Source organism: Chrysoperla carnea, chromosome 5 (assembly GCF_905475395.1).
Source record: "Chrysoperla carnea chromosome 5, inChrCarn1.1, whole genome shotgun sequence".
NCBI lineage: Eukaryota > Metazoa > Arthropoda > Insecta > Neuroptera > Chrysopidae > Chrysoperla > Chrysoperla carnea.
The window spans coordinates 19,276,420-19,299,353 of record NC_058341.1 but is presented as its reverse complement, the minus strand read 5'-3'; the positions used below and the strand labels follow the sequence as shown (position 1 = coordinate 19,299,353).

At 29.3% G+C, this 22,934-nt stretch overlaps 5 protein-coding genes across 7 annotated transcripts in view; 1 reads left to right on the top strand and 4 right to left on the bottom strand.

Moving 5' to 3' along the window:
• Positions 1–534: 534 nt before the first annotated feature.
• On the top strand, positions 535–1,816 carry LOC123300200 (D-aminoacyl-tRNA deacylase). Its single transcript, XM_044882726.1, has 4 exons — positions 535–667; positions 726–816; positions 1,291–1,520; positions 1,606–1,816. Exons 1-4 carry the CDS (start codon positions 625–627, stop codon positions 1,719–1,721), a joined length of 480 nt encoding a protein of 159 aa, XP_044738661.1. The 5' UTR covers positions 535–624; the 3' UTR covers positions 1,722–1,816.
• A 1,601-nt stretch (positions 1,817–3,417) lies between these two features.
• LOC123300199 (UDP-N-acetylhexosamine pyrophosphorylase) lies at positions 3,418–5,145 on the bottom strand. Its single transcript, XM_044882724.1, has one exon. It carries the CDS (start codon positions 5,049–5,051, stop codon positions 3,609–3,611), a length of 1,443 nt encoding a protein of 480 aa, XP_044738659.1. The 5' UTR covers positions 5,052–5,145; the 3' UTR covers positions 3,418–3,608.
• Positions 5,146–7,669: 2,524 nt separating this feature from the next.
• Positions 7,670–10,162, bottom strand: LOC123300039 (mitochondrial pyruvate carrier 2-like). Its single transcript, XM_044882499.1, has 4 exons — positions 9,914–10,162; positions 9,813–9,853; positions 9,536–9,732; positions 7,670–7,718 (listed from the first exon to the last, which is right to left on the bottom strand). Exons 1-4 carry the CDS (start codon positions 9,999–10,001, stop codon positions 7,688–7,690), a joined length of 357 nt encoding a protein of 118 aa, XP_044738434.1. The 5' UTR covers positions 10,002–10,162; the 3' UTR covers positions 7,670–7,687.
• Positions 10,163–12,130: 1,968 nt separating this feature from the next.
• LOC123300627 (DNA helicase MCM8-like) lies at positions 12,131–15,993 on the bottom strand. The gene is made up of 9 exons (XM_044883225.1): positions 15,753–15,993; positions 15,518–15,693; positions 15,142–15,343; positions 14,514–14,770; positions 13,755–14,247; positions 13,133–13,643; positions 12,760–12,967; positions 12,521–12,697; positions 12,131–12,334 (listed from the first exon to the last, which is right to left on the bottom strand). Exons 1-9 carry the CDS (start codon positions 15,961–15,963, stop codon positions 12,131–12,133), a joined length of 2,439 nt encoding a protein of 812 aa, XP_044739160.1. The 5' UTR covers positions 15,964–15,993.
• A 4,532-nt stretch (positions 15,994–20,525) lies between these two features.
• LOC123300102 (frizzled-4-like) overlaps positions 20,526–22,934 on the bottom strand; it is a 32,849-nt gene continuing 30,440 nt past the window's right edge. For all 3 annotated transcript variants that reach the window (XM_044882574.1, XM_044882573.1, XM_044882575.1), the window contains exon 2: positions 20,526–22,896. In XM_044882574.1, the coding sequence (XP_044738509.1) occupies positions 21,637–22,896 (1,260 nt within the window). In that variant the 3' untranslated portion in view covers positions 20,526–21,636. The remainder of the gene's footprint in view (positions 22,897–22,934) is intronic.

The following is a 22,934-nucleotide window of genomic DNA, read 5'->3' as shown; positions in this document are numbered from 1 at the left end:
TATGAATTTTCATTGATTTCAAACTCAAGTATGATTTTGAATGAAACATTTTTTGATAAACATTAATTTAATTTGTTACTTAAATTCTCGACTCATAATAGTATGAGTTCGTAGTTCTATTTAAAAAATTTTATCATCATTATTTCCACTATTGCTCAAATTAAAACACTGTCGTTAAAGTAGAAATCATAAATTGACTCATAATTATTTTCATTATTTTACATATTAGTTTTCTTTTTATATAGCTTTTGATTTTCTTTATGATTTGAAACTTAATATAAATATAAAAAAATTAATATTTTTCAATCACGAAATGTAAATATTTTAAATTTCTTAGCCGCGATCATTCGCTTTTAATCTAGCGCCAAATTTTAAATATTTGACAAACATACAAGAATATTTTTAAATATAATCGTTTTGCTAATTACCTTTGTAAATATAGAAACTTAAAAGAAAACAAGAATTTCTGAGCACTTGTGCACTTATAGAAATTTATTTTTATAAACATTATTGAAAATATCCCTAATTAGAACCCTTAGGTTATAAAAGTTTCTTGATTTTTGACATTTATGAGCAGGTATAACCTTTAAAAAATAATAATTTTAGAAAATTTCTCTGAGAAAAATGAAATTGGTAATTCAAAGAGTTGCAGAGGCTAGTGTTTCAGGTACTGATTAAATTTTAATTCATTAATTAAGTTTTTCTATCCTGTATTTTTATTACAGTCGACAGTCAACTAATTAGTAAAATTGGTAAAGGTTTATGCGTTTTGGTGGGAATTTCAAAATATGATACTCATGAAGATATGAAATATTTGTATGTAATCATTAATTTTATACACAATATACCTTGAATAAATACGCAAATTATCATAAAGTATTGCTAGAAATGTCACTCATCCGATATTAGGCTAAAATCTTCAGTTTTCGAGATCATTCTTCGGTACGGAGATATAAATTCTCCTAATATAAGCGAAAAATTTAAAATACTGGTTTATAGATTCATAGCTATTGGTAAAAGAACATTTTTCTTATGAATACAATAATAATCAATGCTCTATGTTCTAAAATCCAAAATCTATGCTCTAAAATCCAGTAAATTCCAAAATTGGCAGGAAAAGGGACTCTCACAATTTTGGAGGTGAGAACCACCATATTCGTCTAATATATTATTTAACTAAAATTCAATAGTTAAGCGAGTTACTGTCAGTAAATTTAAGAGCTATATATTTAGTTTGCGTATTTATTCCGGGCATCCCTTACAAATTCTAACAGAAAATTTTTGTCGTAGAGTACGAAAATTATTGAATGCTAGACTATTCGATAATGAGAAAAAATGGAATGCAAGTGTAAAAGATAAACAATATGAAATACTTTGTATTAGTCAATTCACATTATGTTATCAATTTAAATCAAATAAATTAACGTTTCATAGAGCCATGGAAACTGAAAAATCTAAGGAAATGTATGGAAATTTCTTAAGTGAGCTTAGAAATCAATATGATTCAAGTAAAATATTTGGTAAGACAGGTTTTGATACAAATGTAAAACATTTTTTATAAACTTTGACTATATGACCCTCCCTTAAAAAATTTATTTTTTGCAGATGGAGTTTTTGGAGCATATATGGATGTTTGTATAAAAAATGATGGTCCAGTTACAATTACAATTGATTCACCCAGCGAATCAAAGAAACCAGATGAAGAGATCAATCAATCATAGATTTTGCCAATATTTTTTATTTTAACCGCTGATTTTACTCATCTCACGAGCGTACATAATAATTAAACCCAAGCGTTTCATCCTTCACCAAAGAAATCAGCAAAATTAATAAATATTTTTATTTTAAATAAAATTATAATTTATTTGAATATTTTGTAGTATTTAATAGTACTCCTGTTCCTAAAATTTTGTCAAATTTTTCAGGTACATCTTGATAATGCTAGATTGCATTTTATGCATTTTTAGGCGCCCTTATTTTGCGAACATTTCAATTTTTTTTTGTAACTTACCTGTTGCTATATAAACTGCACTTGTGAAAGTAAACAATTTAAATGTGACAGAGGAGAGAGGAAGTTGTCTTGTACACAAAACCGTATGAGGGTTTGAATTTATCAAATTTCAAACGAATATCACTTTTCTAATGCGAGCTACTGAAAAAATTGAGTTGAATTAACATGGGTTGCGCATTAGAAGAGCGATGTGTCTAAATTTACATAAATTTAAACAAACTCCTCTACTATCTATCTTCACAGATAGGCAGATTCGATTTTGAAATTCAATTTTGAAGATTTTCGTCCTACCAAGGATATTAAGAAAAGGAATTAAAAACACAAAATAATATAAAAATTTGGTTATATTTATAATAATTTTTAAGTGCGTCTAGAATGTTGTTTTTTAAGTTTTATGTATAAAATTTGTATATCATTTAAGTAAAATTGCCGAATACTACTACATACATATTTCCTTTCTTTAATATAAAAAAAACAATATTTGGTAGCTAAATACGAATAAAATATTGCACATTATCAACGAATTATCAATAGCCCAGGTGCCCGTCAGCATATAATGTCATTGATATAACATATCTCGTATCTAACGTAACTTTAACGCTATCTACTGATCCACGAGTTGGCCATGCCTTTAATGGAGTCGATTTAATACAGGTCTGGGAGTTTTTGTTCACCATGTGATTGCGTTCATTGACTGACGCTCAAAAAACTTAGTTAATATTCTGTTCACGCTAATTATCTTAACGTAAAGCTCACGTTAAACACACGATAGTGCTCGAATAGACTTAACCCAAAAAATAAATATCAATCAATTATAAGATTTCCCGCTTACAAAAAATTTTGTAGACGAAAAAATTGTTAATTTTAACATAATTAATCAACACACGTAACTCTGAACCATTACATTTATATGCTGACGGGCACCAGGACTAAAATTTAATAAATTTTCAATTATTTACAAATCAAAACGTAAAATAAATGGTTTTTCAATATTAAAATATAAATTTATGTATTTATAAAATGTATAAAAAGCCCCTGCAATGTTAAACGGAGAAAATAGTAAAATATTAATCGATTTCTTAATTTCCAACGGGCTTATTTATTTTACAGGCGAATAAATCGTGCACATTAATATTTCCGTTATTTTTTTTACTTCCGTTTAATTAGCTTAACTTAAAGCTCTAAATTTTTTTCGAAAATGATACTGTTAAATAACGGTCTATAATAATATTAAAATAAATTTACAAAATAAAGAAAATGTATTTCGCTTTAACGAACAATTTTTTTCAAACTCTGCAACTTTTATTTAAGTTATTTTTTTATTGATTAACTATAATATATTAAAATGGTCCACCCTGTATAGGACTAATTATAAAAGAAACCAATCTTTATTTAATTTTTGCTCGAGTTACGAGCATGCCGTTATTTAAAAGTATCCTTTTCGAGCAATTCAAAATTTTATTAAGTAGTAATCTTGAAGCATGGCTTAAATTTAAAAATAGAAAATTGATAATAAAATATTCTTTTCGAAATCACAAAGCAAAAAAAAAAATGAAAACCATTTTTAATTGAAAAATTACAAAAGGTATTGCTTTGTTTACAAATCTTCGTCGGGTGATTTGATCAACACAGGCGAATTAAACACTTTACCTTCAACAATAGATGAAAGATTTTCACCTGCATACGATAATAATGGTGATATTTCACAAACATCACCATTTTGTACGATACCACCAGCCTCGATAATGTATCGCTTATGTAATCGGAATAAATCATTACGTGCGGTACATGGACAATCTTTACCAGCACTATCAGCATTCTTTAATGCACTAAATTCATCTTCACGGGGTACTTCCCAAGTCAAAAATTTATCCGTAAATTGAAAAACATCGAAAATAAATTTCTCAATTTTAATACCATTTGGTTCTAACGGTTTCTGACGAATACCATTTTCATCGACATATGGTATCTTCTTTTTGGCAACATGTAATTTCATTTGATCTTCATGATGATCGGCAACAGATTCTAGAAATTCTCGAGAAAAATAATGATTACAAATATTTCCAGCTTTAAAAACTAACGAACCATCGGATGATTTTAATTCAGCTGTTTTCTGAGTGATTTCACTATATTCGACAACTTGAAAACTTCCATCAACCTTGCATACAACACCAACAGCTTCATTTGGTGACGTTTTTTGGACAACTTTAGCCGCACAATGTGCGTCTTTACTAACACAATATCCAATAAAAATTGGATCGGCAACTTTTATTAAAATATTATCAACACTATGCGCATGTAAGTGTTTAACGCCACGATTTTTCATGTCAGTTAAAATTCCACTGCTTCTTAATGCTCGATAAATTCCTCCATTACCATCTGGAGCTAATGCTACGTGAGATTTGGTATCTAATAAAATTTTACCATCAAAATCAAAACATGGTAATAATCCTTGTTGAAACATGACAACATCATTTTTATCCAATCCAAAATATTTATGATTTTCAAAAAAGATCCTAGTTTGATCCATTGTATGCTCGCTAGTCATAATATACCAAGTAATTTTACCTTTACGTCCAGTTTTCTCTTCAGCGATTTGTTGTAACTTTCTAATTCGTTCACCTTGAACTTGGAATAATGATTTTCTCGATGGTAAACCAATATCGTACATTCCTTTTGGATGGGTCACTCCAAGTCGTGTACCTTGTCCACCAGCCATTAACAACACTCCAACATGTCCGTATGCAATTTCTTCAAGGCCTTGTTGACGATACAATTCAAGTTGTTCATTCGAGGTGGTTGCATATGATTCATATTGTGCACTAGGTACCGGTTCCATACGATCATCTAACTTTTTCACCTCATCTTCAATGGAATCATTTGCTTTTTTAAAAAATCTTGTTACCTCACATAAATTTAAATTATTTATATCTTCAGTTAATTGTTGCTGTTCTTCGGATGAAAGTTCATTCCAAAATTGTAATAAATGTGATTGATTAAACTCTTCCAAAGTTTTTAATAATTGATTATAAGTTTCCATTTCCTGGAATGTCTTAAAGAACTGAACACGTATGACACATATGTTATGCTAAAGTTAAATAAAATAATAAAAAAAAATCTTTTATTCAAAGTGTTTGTAAAATTTCAACACGTAACAAACTTTTTTAATGGGGGGAGAAAATAGTAATAGACTAATGCAGTAAGAAGTGAAGGGCGTAAAAACCACCTTTCACTCAGTTCAAAAAACCTTGTTATTGCCAAATAACTTAACAAATTTTTATATGCTTTTTTTTTCCGTAAATGTAGTAATAATTTTTACTATAACCTTATAAATTAGTACATCATATTTTTATCTTTGATCAAATTTCCTTTTTTTTCTTTTGACCGATAACGCGTCGATATCAGCCAAGAATTGTATACACAGTGATATCATTATATTTTATCTTAGAACATTTTACTTTAAAATAAATTAATTTCGCCTACCTTATTCAAAATATCTACACATATACTAAATTCATGTTAATTTCCAAAGTGCTTGGAAAAACTAACATCATATATGATTATTTAACCTTATAACAAGATAAAAAAACACCGGAAAATTTTCATTCAAACATTCTTAAGTAATGGACAAATACTGTTCAAAATGATTGAATTTTGTAGTTAAGAAAATGAAAAATATTTCTAAAATCAACATATTTTTCGCCACTAATTTTAAAGGAAAAACAAATCCCATTTATGACAAGTGTAAAAAAGTAAACACTTCATGGATCATAGACTATGTAATTGTTATTATAGAAAGTTTAGCTTGTATTGAGTTGTATTGTTGAAATTGATTTTTTTTTATGATTTTATTTTCTTCTCATATTTAAATCACAAGTTGAATGAAATAAATAAGGAAATTTTTACAGTTATTTCAAGGTTTTAATATTAAAATAACTGTTAATAACTTTTAATAAATTTTAATATGTAAATAATTAATTTATCAAGGTCAAACTGTGATTTTATCAATAAAAGTTATTTTGAGAAAGGACAAGTTTTTATCATCACCGAAGCTATTTCAATAATTGTATAGTCTATACAGATTTTAGATTCAATCTATTTGGCCACAGAGACGCAGTAGCGGATTTACCGGGAAGCAAAGGAAGCAATTGCTTGGGGCCCCGCTTGAACAGGGGCCCCAAAAAATGGAAAATTTTGAAAACACATTCGAAAATTTGAAAAAAAAACTTGACTTTGATGATGTCATTCAACAATTTGCGACTGAGAAAAGTAGAAAAAAGTTGTAATAGTAAATTATAAGTTAACTGTAAAATATATTGATTATGCAAAATTAACTAGTTATTCATTATTTTGAAATATCGGGGGGGGAGGGGTGTTATTTTACAATGAGGGCCCCAAAAACCTGAGGTTGCTTGGGGGCCCCGTCAGAGGTAAATCCAGCACTGCAGAGACGGGGTTTTAATTCTTTATTATCTTAATATTAAATTATAAAACTAAAATTCTAGAAAAATCAGTGTGTGGCAAATATTTTCTTGGAAAAATTTAAATAATTGCATTGCTAAAAATCTTCCAAGGCTAATTGTAAACCGCCACTCAACTATAGCGTTTTTCATCGCCAAACATCAACAACTTAAATCTAATTTTTAAAACCCTGGTTTACGCAAATTATGGAATACCCTATTTAGTCCCGCATAGCGCTAAATCATAAATCATATGTCTTATATCTTATGTTGTGACAGTTGAAAAGATGAACTATTTTTGCTGGTAAACTCACCGTTTTGCTGAAAAACGCGAAAAACCTATTTTTGCAAACTTCCCCCCTCAATAAAATTTTTTGCACAATGGGGATTGATGGGGACTTTTCTCATTTCATTTATAATACTATTCTGAACATGCATACCAATTTTTAGCTCTATTTTATGGACTAATTTGACTGGATAAAATAATTTTGGTTTTTTTTTCTAAACTCAGAATAAATACATCAATGTTCAGTTAGTTTTTTGAAAAAATCTTAATTCTAGCTTTTTTTCTATAATTAAAAAACTTGTTAAAAATACAACCACTCCTGTGCTCTCTAAGTTAATTATCCGAACTTTAATTAAATTTATCTCGAATTAGAGACGGTCAATCGAATTCAAATTTTTGTGTGGTAATTGTATTATAATATCCTAAATATGTATAAAAAAAAAGAGAATTTTCTAACATTATACCCACAGCGAGCATATTTTACCCTGTAAGATATCTGGGCAGCTTAATTTTGGGCAGTATTCAATCAAAAACAATTTAATAAAATATTCAAAAATATATTTTATATTTGTATATATACAATTTATATATTACAAAATAAAGTTTTGTGAACTCTGGTTTGAGATTAATAGTAAATCAAAAATGCTACCCTACAAAATTTGTAACAAAAAACTTAAATTCTGTAGTTAAAGCTTTTTTGGTCGTTATGTTTTACCATTAAAAATATATATATATATTTACAAATTGATACCTAGATAGTTTAATCAAAAATCAAAACTTACTCCACAATATTCGAAACAAAATTGGTAAAAGTAAAGCTGCGACGCCAAAGGTTATTGAAGTGTTATTTATTGGTTAGTGCTTGAGAAGTAAGTTTTGCTATTCGAATAACTAAATTGTTACCTATTTTTGTTTACTTTTCTCCTTACCCTATTTTTTGTCTTTTAGACTTTGTTGATACCTGAAAAACAAATTGAATTATTTTTAGAAATGTTGATAAAATTTTAAATTTAGCCAGAACACCAAGGATTCGAGGTTAATGATGTTTTCTCTCTCGAAAACATCATTAGAAATATAAGTATTACGGTGAAAATGAGTCCAGTATTTAAACAGCGTAAAGTTACAGTTATACCAACAGGAAAACACCAAGGATTCGAGGTTAATGATGTTGTCTCTCTCGAAAACATCATTAGAAATCTATATTTCTACACTTATCCAATAAGGCAATCCGAAAAAAACAAATCTGTTTGCTACGTAAGAGTTTTTGTGTAAAGGATGCGTCTAATGCCGTGTTAGTACCGGCACCCCCATCCCATATATAATAAAATACTGAAAGCAGCCTGTAATTTACTGAATCAGAAAGTTAATTGCCTGGCGCATAAAACCCGTATTTAACACGGCTTGTTTTGCACAACTGTCTTTATCTTGACATGGACACAACTTTTGGTAAAGCTTCAATAATAACACAGGTCTGCGACTAAAAAACTGCATAGGATTTTTTTACATTTTCTTATTGATTTTGACCTCCCAAAAACAGGAAAAATATTCAAAACCTTCTATCACATAGGTTTTTATAGATATTAGTAACAACATAAACTAGTCTTTAGTTAGGATTATATAGTATTTTATAGTAATATTATATTAAACTAGTCTTAAAGTAGTATTATTGCACAATGAAAATAAATTAGCTTCGCTTTCAATGGAGTATTCTGTACATATGGAAGAAAACTAACTGTAATAATTTGGTCATTATCCTGGAAAGAATCAAATATCAGGACCATTAATGGATGGTTTGTGGGGACTTTTGGGTCAGCAGGCAGCTGACGATGCTTTTGGGTCAGCAAGCAGGCTATACTAAATACCCTTGTTTCTTATGCTTATGGGATAGTAGAGCCAGAGAACAGCAATGGACTAAAAGTGATTGGCCACCCCGAGAAACTTTAAAACCTGGAGAGAAAAATGTTATCAATACTACTTTGGTGCCGCCAGAAAAAATTTTGTTACCACCTCTCCATATCAATTTGGGGTTGATGAAACAATTTGTAAAACCCTTGTAAGAGGGTGGAGACTGTTTTAAATATCTATGTACAAAATTCCCGAAGCTGTCAGAAGCAAAGTTGAAAGAGGAAGTTTTGACATCAGAAAGCTTTTAACCGGCACACTCCTTGTGGAAAGAATGAATGAGAAGGAAAAATAAGCTTGTGTAACGTTCAAGGATGTAGTGTGAAAGTTTTTGAGAAATACTAAGGATCCTGACTACAAAATCATTGTTCAACTATCAGCATACGAAGCTCAAGACTGCAAGATGAGCCTGAAGGTCCATTTTTTGCACTCCTACATAGACTTTTTTCCTGAAAACCTGGGAGCTTACAGCGAAAAACAGGGGAAGCGGTTTCACCAGGATGTCCGCGATATCGAGAGACGGTACCAAGGAAGATGGGATATAACTATAGCTTGCAGGCTACTGTATACTTTTTAATAAAGAGTGCTTTTACCAATTAATGAACTTGAAAAATATAAAGAATGTAATCAATTTAAAATGAATAAATATAAAAATATGGGCCAAGTGCTGCCAAAAATAGCTTATTGACATTCGTAATGTCTATTCATAACCTTACTACAAGTTTAACTACGCACATATATTATTTATATTTATTTTATGCTATAAAAGATTTCATTAAATTAACGGATTCAATTTATAAACTCTAAATAGTTCCGAGCGATTAATTACATAATATGGCTATTAATATGAGTCCTAAAATGTTAAAAATTACTTACTTAATTGCTCGTGCCATTTGATATAATTGTGTAGCAGCCACAAAAACATTTACACTAAATAAACTATAATTCTTCGGTATAATAACTAACGAATATCGTGACCAAATTAAACCTGTTGCACTAAGTGCTATCGTTTGTGGTAAACTAATCGCTTCAGCAGGTCGTTGTAAATCACCTATACCAGCACAAACTAGCCCCTTAAAACAATTGAAATTTTTAGAAATCAAAAAAATTAACAAAACAAAAACACAACACACACAAACACACAAAATCTTACCCATTTACACATAGGTGCCCAAAAAAATACAGTTTTAGGACCTGTGAAATAGCAAAAAACAAATTATATATTGAAAAATTTTTTAAATTATAAAAATATACCTGCTGGATGTTGCCATAATGGTTCGAATTTCTTCGGAACTACTTTATCAGCTACTGTAATTATTGATTTATAAAGTGCACTAGCCATAATTGTTTCGAAGTTTTCGTATAATTGAAAAACTATCAACTAATTGTAAAATTTTTCTAACTAGTATGATTTTTAATTAGTTCAAAGTCAATGGTGTCACGTCATAATACAGTTCGTAGTGTCGTATGTAAGTCGTTTTAACATTACTACTGTGTATGAATTAAATATGATTTAACCTCCTAATTTATGTATGCAAAAAATATTTTAAGGTTCCCCATTCACACTCAAACATAGGTACATATCGTAAAATTTCTTCGCTATTAAAATAAATTCTAACTTTGAATTTAAGTAAAATAGATAACCTGTTATTCGAATATTATATACTTACCATAATAATAAGACCTTTATTGATATTGATATTGATATTGTATACATATTCTTAAACAAAGTATTATAAAATTATAATAAAACAAAATTAAAAATAAAAACTAACAAGTGAAAACAAACAATTGACTGAGTTAATTGTTGAAATACCATGCATAGACAGTGTTGATGACTATCACATTACAAATACATAACTAATGTTCCCATAATTACATGCAATTTATGCCTAATTGCAACCCCCACGGATAAACAGTGATATTTACGAAAAACTGTTTCAATCAAAAGTTGGTTATTTTTTTATAAGGAATATTTTTTACATTTAAACTTTTGCTCTATCTCTAACGGTTTACAAGATGGGTCCTACGGACCCAAGACCCAAATGACCTATATTGCTCATTTACGAACTCGACCACCCCCGTCCTTTTTATCATAAAGTCATAGGCTTTATATTTTTGATGCGGAACCCTTATTTTTTTGATAATAAAATGAGTGCTGTTATTTCAACCAGCCACGGATATCTGTATCTTTTATTTCACACAGGATGAACGCAAGTACAAAAAAACCTGCAGATCCGTGCTAACTGTACCCCATTCAAGTCATAAAGCAACCCGTGGATCACAGGCTGAGACCTTGCGAGAGAAAATTCTTAATCCGTGACTCTAACTGTAGGTATATATCCACGGATTCGTGGATAATGGCAATAATCCGTTAAAATGACTTTTATAAGCATATTTCCGACAGCCCGGGTTATATTTTTTAAACTTTCGTAAGGATCTGTACTTTTTTTGAAAATAACATAACGTAGGTTCGTGAAATAATTTTTAAAATCGGTCCAGTAGTTTTTGAGTTTATCCTTTAGAACAACAAAAAAAAAAACAAAGGTTTCCTCTTTATAATATTAGCATAGACAAAGTGCATTAACGCATTGTTGCAGTTCAATGTCGACAATGTGTAGAAATTAGGTCTATGTTATCTATTTTAAGATTTCGATGTGCATTTACATCAAAGTGTTAAACACTATCTGTTTATAGTTTGTAGTTAAGGTCCGTAGACAACTGAACAAACCAAAGTTACAAATTTTTTTTGGCGTAACCAAAATTTTATGTTAAATTTAAGGAATGATTTGTATTAAATTTTTATAATTTATTGGGCTATTTAAATTGTTAAGCCTGAAGAAGCAGAAAGATGCAATACCAGAAAGCTCAAAATAGACCGATTTAACTAAACTTATCTTAGTACAAAATTTATTCATTTCGGCGCTAGGCGATTCTAAAGTTTAACTTTTGAAATGTATTTTTTGTTTTGTTTTTTGGAACCACAAAGCCCACCTCAGATGTTGCTTCCAATAATTGTATAGCTAATTTTGAGTAAACCATGAGAGTAAGCAAATTTTGCTCCTTAACCTTTTCTGTAGTATTAACTTATTTATTTTAAATTTTATACTTGAAATTCTTTATCAGAATTGGGGTTAAAATGTACGGACTAGGCGCTTATGAATTGATATTGATCATGATTTTTATATGGGTTTTGTATATTTGTTAAAACAGAATCTCCGTATCAAATTTTAGCAAAATGGCGTACTACGTATTTAGAGGGCTGTTCAGCGTCCACATAAAACAACTTTATAATAAGATATATTTAATTATCCATCGGTCTATTTTGAAATATGCCGCGATAGATTATCGAGCGATAGCCATGTAAATTGAATTCGCATGAATGTGTTCAAATCAGAAAAACTCACAAATCTGTAGCGTAAATAGAAAGAAAAACTTTTATTAAACAATAATATACAAAAATAAAACTTATTAGTACTGAGAGAGTAACAATTGATATGTTTGATTGCCTTTCTTAATTAAAAAACCTTGTAGATTTAGAGCTGAAATTAAATTATTCACATCTGAGGTAGGTATATTTCCAGTTTCTGCTATACGTTTTATTTCCATAATATTTAACAATGATTTTTCTTTTTGTTCGGTGTATTTTGTCAATAAAGTTAAAAATTTTTTTGCCTAAAAAATTTATTAAAAAAATAGTATATATACAAAACTTTGATATAATCGGGTCAAGTAAGCGACAAATTAAGCCAAAATTCGACATCAGGATCATTCCCTATTGAATTAGCTCTATTTATAGTATTATGATACTTTAGAACACTGTCTGTAGATGAAAAAAATTATAGTAAATAAGACATTTACCTGGGATCTACTGCTTATTCCAGAACCATTTTGTGATCTAGTAAAATTTAAATTACCAAAATTATCTGAAAAAGTATCTACTAAACTATGTCTCATAACTTCTACAATATCAAGTGCATCACGTTCTGTAGCCAGTTCACGTAATTCCAGTCGTGCTCTTGCTTGTGTTAAACGAACCTAAAAAATTCATATAAATGAAACAAATCGGTCTACGATTAAAACTTTAATTTTTAGTATACCATAGCTTGTAATTGTCTAGCGGTCACCGGTGTTGAATCATTAGTTTGATGTTGTTTCCGTAATTCCATGTAAAATCTCTGTAATACATCTGCTGCGCCAGCACTAAGTTTGGTATGTACATATTTACGCGCGTATGCGATATATTTACGTAGCAACGATGTTGGTATCAGATCTAATGTTTCGCCATGATGTACCCGTAAACGCTCTCTGTAAATATTACCGAAACCCTGTGCATTAGAAAATTTAAAGTAATCGTGTGTAAAGTGGAGTAGTTGTTATCAAAAGGACCCTCTAAACAGCACGGTATTCGTAATTTAGCTATCAGATTTAATAGAATGTTTTTTCATCTAATTAAATAACTGAGGTACATACTTTAAAGGTTCATCTGGATCATATTTAGAAGTTGTTGACGAACCACTCATTGATGGAGTACTTTGCGATGAACCATTTCGTTTTTTCATAGAATTATGCAATGCTAAAACATGTTCTGACAATAGTGTATCTAAATGTTGATCAGGTTTATCCAATAGAATAAAAACCAAATCAAAGCGTGATAGTAATGCTGAACCTAAACGTAAATTTTCAGCAACTGTTTTTCCTTTATTATAATGTCCACCATGTGGATTTGCAGCAGCTAAAACCCCACACCGTGCGCTTAAAGTACACACGACACCAGCTTTTGCAATACTTATGGTTTGTTGTTCCATAGCTTCTAGTAACGCTTGATGTTGTGTTGACATTTTATCAAATTCATCAATACAACATATTCCTTGATCGGCTAAAACTAGAGCACCAGCTTCCAATGCAAAATCACCACCAGCTTCTCGACTTAATGATACTGTTAATCCAGCACTCGAACTTGTGTTGCCACAGACGTACACCCCTAAAAATTTTTAAGGTGTAAATGTGTGTAATTTTAATCTTTAAATCATACTAAAAATGGCATTCGCATGAGAAAACGATGATAATGATTTAATAAGATATTAATAAATACCTCGAGGGGCAACATTTGCACAAGCTTGCAGCAATTGCGATTTTCCCAATCCTGGATCACCCACCAATAAAACATGTGAATCCATTCGGTGTTCTGTTCGTACTCCAGAACCGGATCCAAATAAACCCAATAATAAACCTAATTTCACTACTTCTTGTCCAAAAATTGTCGGGCATAAAGAATGAACTAAAAGCCGTACAAGAGCTTCTTCACCTTGAATTTTTTGTATTGCATAATAGTCTTTGACGGCAAATTCAATGCCTGCAATAGAATGTTTTCCTGCTACAGCACTAGTTTGATTTTTGTCTTTTACCAAGGAGACAGCTTCAATAAAAAGTAGAAACATATTTGCAGCACTGTTATTTCCTTTTGTTCCAGTGTTATTTTGTACTTTTAAAATACCAGTAACAGTAATATCATCACCAGGTATACAAAGACCAACTAAATCTTCGCTTAGTTCAACTTCTATTGTTCGTGGAACACCACCTTCAATCTATAAAATTATTTTATATTTTCATTGACAGCAAGAGATTTTGAGAACGCAATATTTTTGATTCGAATAGTTTTTAATTATACAGGGTGAATTTGAATGAAACTTTACAATAATATAACTCATATATCAGGATAACACATAGGCTATAATTTCTTATGAAATTCGCAGTTACTTCATCGGAGAATTTATATTTTAAAAGCAAAGACTAAAATAGTTTTGATTTTCAGACTAAGTACTTTGGATTTGTGTTAAAACGAGTACATTACCTGATGATTAGCAACAGTTTCCTGTAACTTTATAATTTGCCAATCAGTAGTACATGTTTTTGGATCGGCTAGTAATTGATGAAATTTTCTTGATCGGCATCCTTTTGTGGGGCAACTAGTTGGTGCTGTTAGCGCTCCATCTTCTTGATATACTTCATGTACTTGCAAACAACTATCACATTTCCAGGCTAACCATTTACAAAGTAATTTTGATGGTCCACATCGAATTACTGTTCCTCGAATTGTTATTAACTTCCCTAAAAATTGTATTTTACTTAATTCAAATTACTTTTAATCATTGATAATTAGTGTCTAGTCAATTTCTGAACAAAATGTGGATTTTCGCCGACAACTCGTTTTTTGATGAACAAAGGTAAAAAAATGCTGAGCATTGTCCGAAATATGAAATCCAACAGTTTTTTTTAATGTTAAATAAAGAGAATGTGGTGCGCGGAAGTAGTGTACATCTATACCATCCATTATATGACTTTTGAGTACACTCAGGCAAACATTTTCCACCAGCGCCCATAAAAATCAACTTACGAGGAATCAATTCTTTAGTTAGACTGTTTTTTCGGTTATATTTCCTCAATTATACACAAGTTTAACAATATAAAAAAAAAATTACCATAAAGTTGGACCTTTAAATTTTTAAATTGTGTAATAGGTTCATAGTTAATAGGTCTTAGTTTGACCACAGGTGGTGAGATGATGTCTACATCTACTTCTAATAGCGTTTGTTGAGTATCTTTACGAATTTCATCATAAATCACTTGATAAACAGCACAACCCATACAGGAAATTGTATGTTCTGGATTATCAAACAAATCCTATAAATACTTTAATTAGAATTGCGATAAAATTTGAATTACGAAAGTGCTCGGCCAGCGATTGACCATAAATTTCTTAATTCTTTAAAGAGTCGGGATGTGTAAATTTGTAGAAAATCGTAGGACGATCACTTTCGAGCTTCAACCTTATAATACAGAAATAATAAAGAATACCTCTAAAAAACTACTCCATTCTATTAAAAATTGATTATCTGACTTGAGTAATTTTGTGTCAACATTTCCAGAACGTGTTTCTAATAATAAATTAATCGAAAATATTTCTGGGTTACGATTGATATAGTTAATCATTGCTTGAATTTTTTTATGTGTTACACTCTCAGGTACAAATGCTACAAATATAAAATTTATAAATGTTTTTCATATGTAAGAAGTGTTAATATTTTGGTACCTTCGTTATTAAAATATAATTTCCATCCTTTAAATGGTCCTAAATCTTTTTGTGATACATTTTTATTTGTATTTTGATCTAAGGCTGGTATATTAACCAAGCGTCGATTACCTCCTCCACGTTTATACCAATTTCCTCGGCCACGGCGAGGATTAAATCCATTTTTAATATTGGTCTTTGAATTATTTCCATTTGATGCAGGAGGATTCATTTATTTTATTACATAAATTTTTTTGAATTTTTTAATAATTATTACTTGATTTTATAATTTTTTATAACATAAATATTAAATAGGTATAAACATGTTTATGCAATTTTTGAAATGTTTATTCTAAAACTAAAACGCGCTCTTTTTGACATATGTCATTACTCATTGGCCGCATTCAGTGCATTCACCATTTCAAAATATATTACTGATATAGTAATATATTAAATGTGAGATTTATATATTACTGGTTCGTGGAGCTTTCGAAACATGGGAAATGAAAATTAGAAAAAAAATAAATAGTTTTCCTCCAACAATTTGAAAATTATATTTTAACTGAAAAAGTTAAATGTGAAATTGTACATTTTCATTTTTTATTTGACTTTCTAGCATCAAAATTAGTTGAGATATATCCTATTTTTTCGGTAAGTATTTTTTTTCATGTTGATTTGCGCGAAATGTTTTACTATAGCTCTTAAACTACAAATGTTACAGCAAAAATTTTAGAATGAAATTTATTAATAACCATTATTCATTCATATTTATTTTAGGTGGAATATGTACAAATATATAAAATAAAATATCGTTTTTATCATTTTTTTTGGTTTAATTATTATTCAATAATGTACCTACCTTTATCTTTCATCCTTTACATCGATTTCAGGAATATACAACAGAACCTACATTTGTAACAAAGTGTTACTACAATTATTCATTTACAGGTAAGTTTATTGAAAATGGTGACTAAAAAAGAAATACGAAATGGGTAAGGTTAATGAAAACAGGTAAAAGAAAAGAAAAATAAAAACTAAGTTTGAAAAAACAAGTTTATTGAAAAAAAGGTGAGTAAAAGGTATGTATATTACATTATTGTTATAAATAACATTTCAAAGGTGGAATAGTGGTTAGCACAGTCGACTCTGGATACTAAGTACCTTGGTTCGTATCTAGCATTGTCATGATTAATTTTTAATTATATAATTAATTTTATGTTATTTTAATTCCCACTCCCTGACAGAAGAGTGATTTATGACATAAGTAGGAAAGTGAGACACTAACATAATTATTTTTTTGTTTTTGTTAAATAACATGTTCTCCTATTACAAAATCTAATAAAATTTCAATTAACAAGAATAAATTTTATCATGTACAACAAAAAAGCAAGCAAAATAAGTATTTTTTTAATATTTTGTAATAGGCGAATATGTTATAAAAAGTTTTATAAAATATACATGTTCTACTGTTACAAAATATCAAATTTTAGTCTTAACGAGCGATTTTTTATTAATTTAATTACAAATTTTAATTTTTGGTAATAGGAGAATATGAGTGAGATAAACTATATGACATATTCTCCTATTACAAAATATCAAATTTTAGGCTTAACGAGAGCGATTTTTTAATTTTATAAATACAAATATTAATATTTTGTAATAGGAGAATATGAGTGAGATAAACTATATAACATGTTCTCTTAGTAAAAAGTTTCAAATTTTAGCATTTTTGTACATATTTTTTATTATTTTGTAACAGGAGAACATTTTAAATGACAGGAATTTAAATGATTTATTTATGATTATTTAAATTTCCACCCCCTGACAGAATAGTGATTTATGACATATGTATAACTGACGTTATTTATAGCAAGGGGGCGGGTTATATAAATAATTTAAACTATAAAAAGAGTGGAAAATTTTAAACATCAGGAAAAATTAATTTAATTTAAAAGAAAAAATGTTAACCACATCAAGATACGAACTAGCGTACCTTGGTGTCATAGGCAAGTGCTATATCCACACTGCCACCCCATTTATGTATTAGCAAATAATTAACTAAATACTTACCTTTACTAAATAATTAATTAATTGATAATTGTGTTCTGAAAGAAAAATAGGATAGAAAATTAAACAAAATTTAAAATATATAACAAGTTTTATTTATTTATAAAAAAAAAAAAAAAAAAATGTTTTAAATTTTCATGAAAAATCATATTGTATATTTTCATAAAACAAATTAACAGAGATTCTTCTTATTAAAGTTTTTATACAAAATAAGTAAAATTCGATCACTCTTGTGATTATTAATTCTATACATTTATTAGATACTTATTTTTCGTAATACATATTTATTCCCTGCAATATTAAGTATGTATTTTATTTTTTCTAGGCAATTTTATTGACAATCGTGTATCTTCTATTGCCTCTACTATATGTAAAACTTTTTATTAGTTTCATTTCAAGAAGAGTGCTTATGGAATTTCAATTTGTATAGGAAAAAAGATTTATTATTATTTAGAAATCGTATAAAATTATCCTTCGTTCATGTTTTCGACTCCTAGCAACTTGAACTTGTCATTATTTCTGTTCTTTTCGACATATACAAAAAATCATGATAGTTTATTTTCTATTCTCGAAAATGATAATAAAAAAAACATTCTTTTAGGGTGCTGTAGCTTTATTCTCATTGGGTATTCAAATTTTGATAAAATTTAATTTGCTTGTGTATGTAACTTGTAAAAAAATATTTATCACCATTTTTAATGAAAATTTTATCAAATTTCTCGACGATTCTGTTAATTATTGGACTAGGGTTTAGACTGGTTTATTATTTATATGATGTATTGATATAGAAACACCCAGTCATCAAGGAACGTAAAATTAAAATAATTAATTAATAATAAATTTTATAATGCCTGTAATATCAATAAACTTTGATGAATATATTAATGTATATACATAATAAAATGTATATATCTACATAATATACGTCTCTGTATTGGTTGTATGATAAATGCGGTACAGATCAAACGAATCGTGACTGTTAGTTAAGTAATGTAATGAAACTAATGAGTAATAAAATTTTTCAAACAAAAAAGGTTTTGTTGTTTTTATAAATATTATACTGATGCATATATACCACATATACAACATATACGATTTGAACCCCCCTCCCTCCTGCACTCCTACTATCTTACGGACTTCGTCTGCATAAGCTACAAGTTTTTAAAATGCTTTTGATATTAAAAGTTGTTTTTTAGTTCTAAAACTTTTTTGTTAATATTTACATAGGTAATTTTTATTCTTTTTTAAGAAAAAATTGATTTAAGGCCATACAAAAGCGATCTCAAACTGCAATTAGGACCAAGAGGTCTTCCATAAATTATATCATTACCTTCTCGCTTGAGGGTACAGGACTTGATGACTCTTAAATTGGCAGATTTCAATTTAAAAGAATTGTCTAAATTACACTATATGAGTAGTGAAACAGAGCCATTGATTTGCTGGCAAAACATTCAAGCCTTGCGAAATTAGAATGCATTTGAATTATATACTTACCTCATACATAAGTGGAAGCCACATTCAATCCTTTAAAAAAACAAATAATGCTCGAACTATGACCATATTTAGGTATTATGTCGTTGATACTATAACTATTAAAATAAACTGGCGCAAATTACTTGAGCGTGTAAACCCACCATAAAGGTTCAAGTTTAAATAGGTACAATGAAACAAATTTATCTAACTGATTTACACAATCGTGATTTTTATTTATATACACAAAATTTTCATTTTTAACAAAAATCTTAAATAATTTAACCTTAAAATTAATTATAAATATTATTTACAACTTTACACAAAATTTGTTTTATAAAAATAATCTCTTTGTATTAATATTATTTAGTATAGGCACGATCATCCAAAAAAAGGCCATCTTGTATTTGTAGTACGCATTTATAAAAACTTTCGTAGTTGGTCATGTTATGTTTACTCAATATTACTTATTTATATCAAAAGTGATTACAACTTCAAACTTGCCTCAAGCTTGAAGTCGTTAACTAAGGTTAACGATAACGAAGAAAAAACGAGAGGAAATCCTTCAAAACTGTCAAAATCTTTGTAACCCAATTTTAAACTAAAAACGCGATCTATATCATCGTCAAGTACAACCCTGGTGGAAAAAAATACTTGAAGAAAGAATAAGTCTTAATTAGTCTTAGAAACTTTGAAAAAGTTTTAGAAACTCTGAATTTCTAAGACTTATTCTTTGTTCAAATATTTCTTCCACCAGGGAATATTTACCACTTTTAGACATTCATGTGTTTTTATTTACTAGTCCTTGATTTTCCAATGAAAATTAAAGTAAACATGTAAAACAGAATACTATACTGATCAGATCCTATTTACGAAAAACGAAAAATATTTGATCTGTATGCTTTTCTATAGCTATTTCCATTCTGGAAGTAGTTGTAATATTATTTGATTTACATTTATTAAAATATACACACTCTGTTTAGGTCACTTTATGCTCGGGCTGCTTCCTTTATAGACACTTATAAGCGGAAGTTGAAAGATTAAAGAAAACATATCTTACAAAATCATATCTATTAACAAAAAATCAGCCCTTACTTAATATTTGAACGTTATACCTAAACGTAAATTAAACATCATATTCGAAGATTTATATATACTATAAATTACTTTTGAAACTATGGTTCTATTTGTTTCGAATGCCAAGCGCAATCGAATTTGAATACTTTTTAATGTTAATCACTTTTTAGGTAGCAGAAATATTTTATTTGTCAACTGGCTGAACTGTCTGAAAAAGTCAGTCGTCATAATTCGATTTTAACAAAACGATAGTACGTATATATGTTATCAGCAAAAAAAATCCAGTAAAAAATTTGTACGGTATATTTAAACCTTGAATCCCAATTTTTATTTTACAAATAAATATAACCCTTAGCAGAATCAGTTATGCTCTAGCTAAATACATCTTATATTTATACCAAATTGAAGCTTTTCTTTGAAACATGACCAAAAAAAAAAAGATTCGCCATTTGGTAGACATTTAATCGACATTTTGAACTCAACATCTAAGCTGTAATGTCTAAGCTTCAAAATAAAGGACAATTTACTTTTGTACGTTAAATAATTGAATTTTAAATCAAATTTTAATCACTCTTATTGAAAGATCATGATGTCTGCGTGATCCTGAGCTGTATGTCGATAGAAAATCGAATAAAAAAACTATAAAAGAAGTTATCCTTTCGATGGAATTTCTAATGCGATACGAACTAAGTGATTCTGTTAGGGGTGTTTTATGACAACAAATATTTTTGATGAATCAGTCTAATAAAATTTCCTATTAAACTGGAAATTTCTTCCTTAAATTCTATACCATTAAAGCCTTACAGTATTATAAGTACACTTTGACAGTCATGTTCTAAATTTATTAAAATAAGCCTTTGAGTATAGAAGTAAACAGAGGAAGTGTCTTAAACAAGAACATATATAATAAGGACATGAAACGTCTTTGTACTGCGCATCAGGCTGCTAGAGTGCTTGAAAACAATTAAAATTGTTCAATTGATTGAAAGCAAAAGACAGCCTCTGCCAAATATTCATCAAGGGCCACTACTTCTAAGAGACAAGCCAAAATTTTCTAAGCAAGCCTTTTTAGCAATAATCGAGAAAAGGACGCGTTCCCACGTTATAAGTATATTGAGAAATTGTGATTATTTTTATATACCATTTGAAGAAAACCTGCTGTGATAATTTGGACCTCTCTATTTGTATTTACTTCCTCAATTTACTTTTATATTCAAAGAAATAAGCGTATAAAATCAATTCGATGATTGTAAATTATTTTGTCAATAAATTAAGGTACTTTGGTGTGTCATTATACTCTTGAAATAGGCATTGCCCTCCTTTGTTTCTCTGGTGGTGTAACACCAAACACTTTTCGCCAAGCTTTACATGTCTTAGCCGACCATACCCACATACCAGATAAAATACCAACTAACAACGATAAAAATATTTTTGTTATAACTAATTCTAAACTTAAAGTATCACAATTTTCTATATTGGTAGCAGTGATATTATTATCATCAGTGTTACCACTACTATAACTCCATAAAGTTGTAATTAGCCAACCGACAGTTGGTATTAAATATAATAAAATATACAATGATAATCGTGTCATAAGACGTTCTAGTTTATTCGCTGAACGTCCGGAACTAATTAATGTCTTTCGCACTTGAATTAACGCTTGCGCAGTGAATAATGATAAAATTATAATTACAATAATTAAAATTGTATGCGGGATTAATGTTGCAAATGGACGTTGTAATTCACAGGGCACATCAACAGTTGATAAATGACCCCAAAACACACCTCCGGTTACAATAAATGGTCCACCCCAGCAAACTAAATGTAATCGTGGTGCCATCCGTATAGATAATGCTTCAGTGGACCAATCACGGGCAGCACTTAACCACCATGATAACACGAATGCAGTCCACCAAGCACTTGCTGCTAAATTACTGTAATACAATGTGACAGCACTAACAAGACAAGGACCTGCATGTTCAGGGGTTCCAAGTGCACCTTGTAACACATACACAACACTGTAAACCAAATAACATAGTGCGATAAAAAGTACGGGCCGTTCTGGATAACGATATCTTGTCGGTTCCACAGTCCATGTTAAAAGCGTGAACAAAGTTGAGATAAAACAAAGCCAACCCCAACTTGTTGACCATTTTTCAAGGAATAATCGTTGTGATGAATCCAATAGATTCTTATTAAAACATTCTGTTGAATAAATACTATTACTACCAGTATTGCCAAATCGATCATTATTCTCTTGATTTGGTAAATATGGCAACATTTTATAATCTTCATCGTCACGTCGTAACATACATAATTTTGTTGGATCACTTGGATCTGGGAATTGATCACATTGTAATTCGGATGGCCAATGCATTGATAAACTTTGTAATACTGGTTCACAATCTTTACGTACTTGCAGGCAATGTGATCGACAGGCGAGTATCGGTTCTGATACATGTTCCGAACACATGGGTACGAATAATGAACACAAGAAGAATCGTAGATCCGGTGAACATTGTAGATTTAATAGTATTTGAAATGATTGCATCTGAAAAGAAAAAGAAAAATAAGTTATTAAAAATGAAA

Excerpts from the sequence above, each read along its gene's own strand:
- LOC123300200 (XM_044882726.1), top strand. The coding sequence starts at position 625 with ATGAAATTGGTAATTCAAAGAGTTGCAGAGGCTAGTGTTTCAG. Across the intron at positions 668-725 it reads TGCAGAGGCTAGTGTTTCAG|TCGACAGTCAACTAATTAGT; the intron begins GTACTGATTAAA and ends TTTTTATTACAG. Across the intron at positions 817-1,290 it reads CATGAAGATATGAAATATTT|AGTACGAAAATTATTGAATG; the intron begins GTATGTAATCAT and ends TTTTTGTCGTAG.
- LOC123300199 (XM_044882724.1), bottom strand. The coding sequence starts at position 5,051 with ATGGAAACTTATAATCAATTATTAAAAACTTTGGAAGAGTTTAATCAA.
- LOC123300627 (XM_044883225.1), bottom strand. The coding sequence starts at position 15,963 with ATGAATCCTCCTGCATCAAATGGAAATAATTCAAAGACCAATATTAAA. Across the intron at positions 14,771-15,141 it reads TTTAAAGGTCCAACTTTATG|GGAAGTTAATAACAATTCGA; the intron begins GTAATTTTTTTT and ends TACAATTTTTAG. Across the intron at positions 12,335-12,520 it reads GAATAAGCAGTAGATCCCAG|GCAAAAAAATTTTTAACTTT; the intron begins GTAAATGTCTTA and ends TAAATTTTTTAG.
- LOC123300039 (XM_044882499.1), bottom strand. The coding sequence starts at position 10,001 with ATGGCTAGTGCACTTTATAAATCAATAATTACAGTAGCTGATAAAGTA. Across the intron at positions 9,854-9,913 it reads ATTATGGCAACATCCAGCAG|GTCCTAAAACTGTATTTTTT; the intron begins GTATATTTTTAT and ends GCTATTTCACAG. Across the intron at positions 7,719-9,535 it reads CAAATGGCACGAGCAATTAA|GTATCAACAAAGTCTAAAAG; the intron begins GTAAGTAATTTT and ends TTTGTTTTTCAG.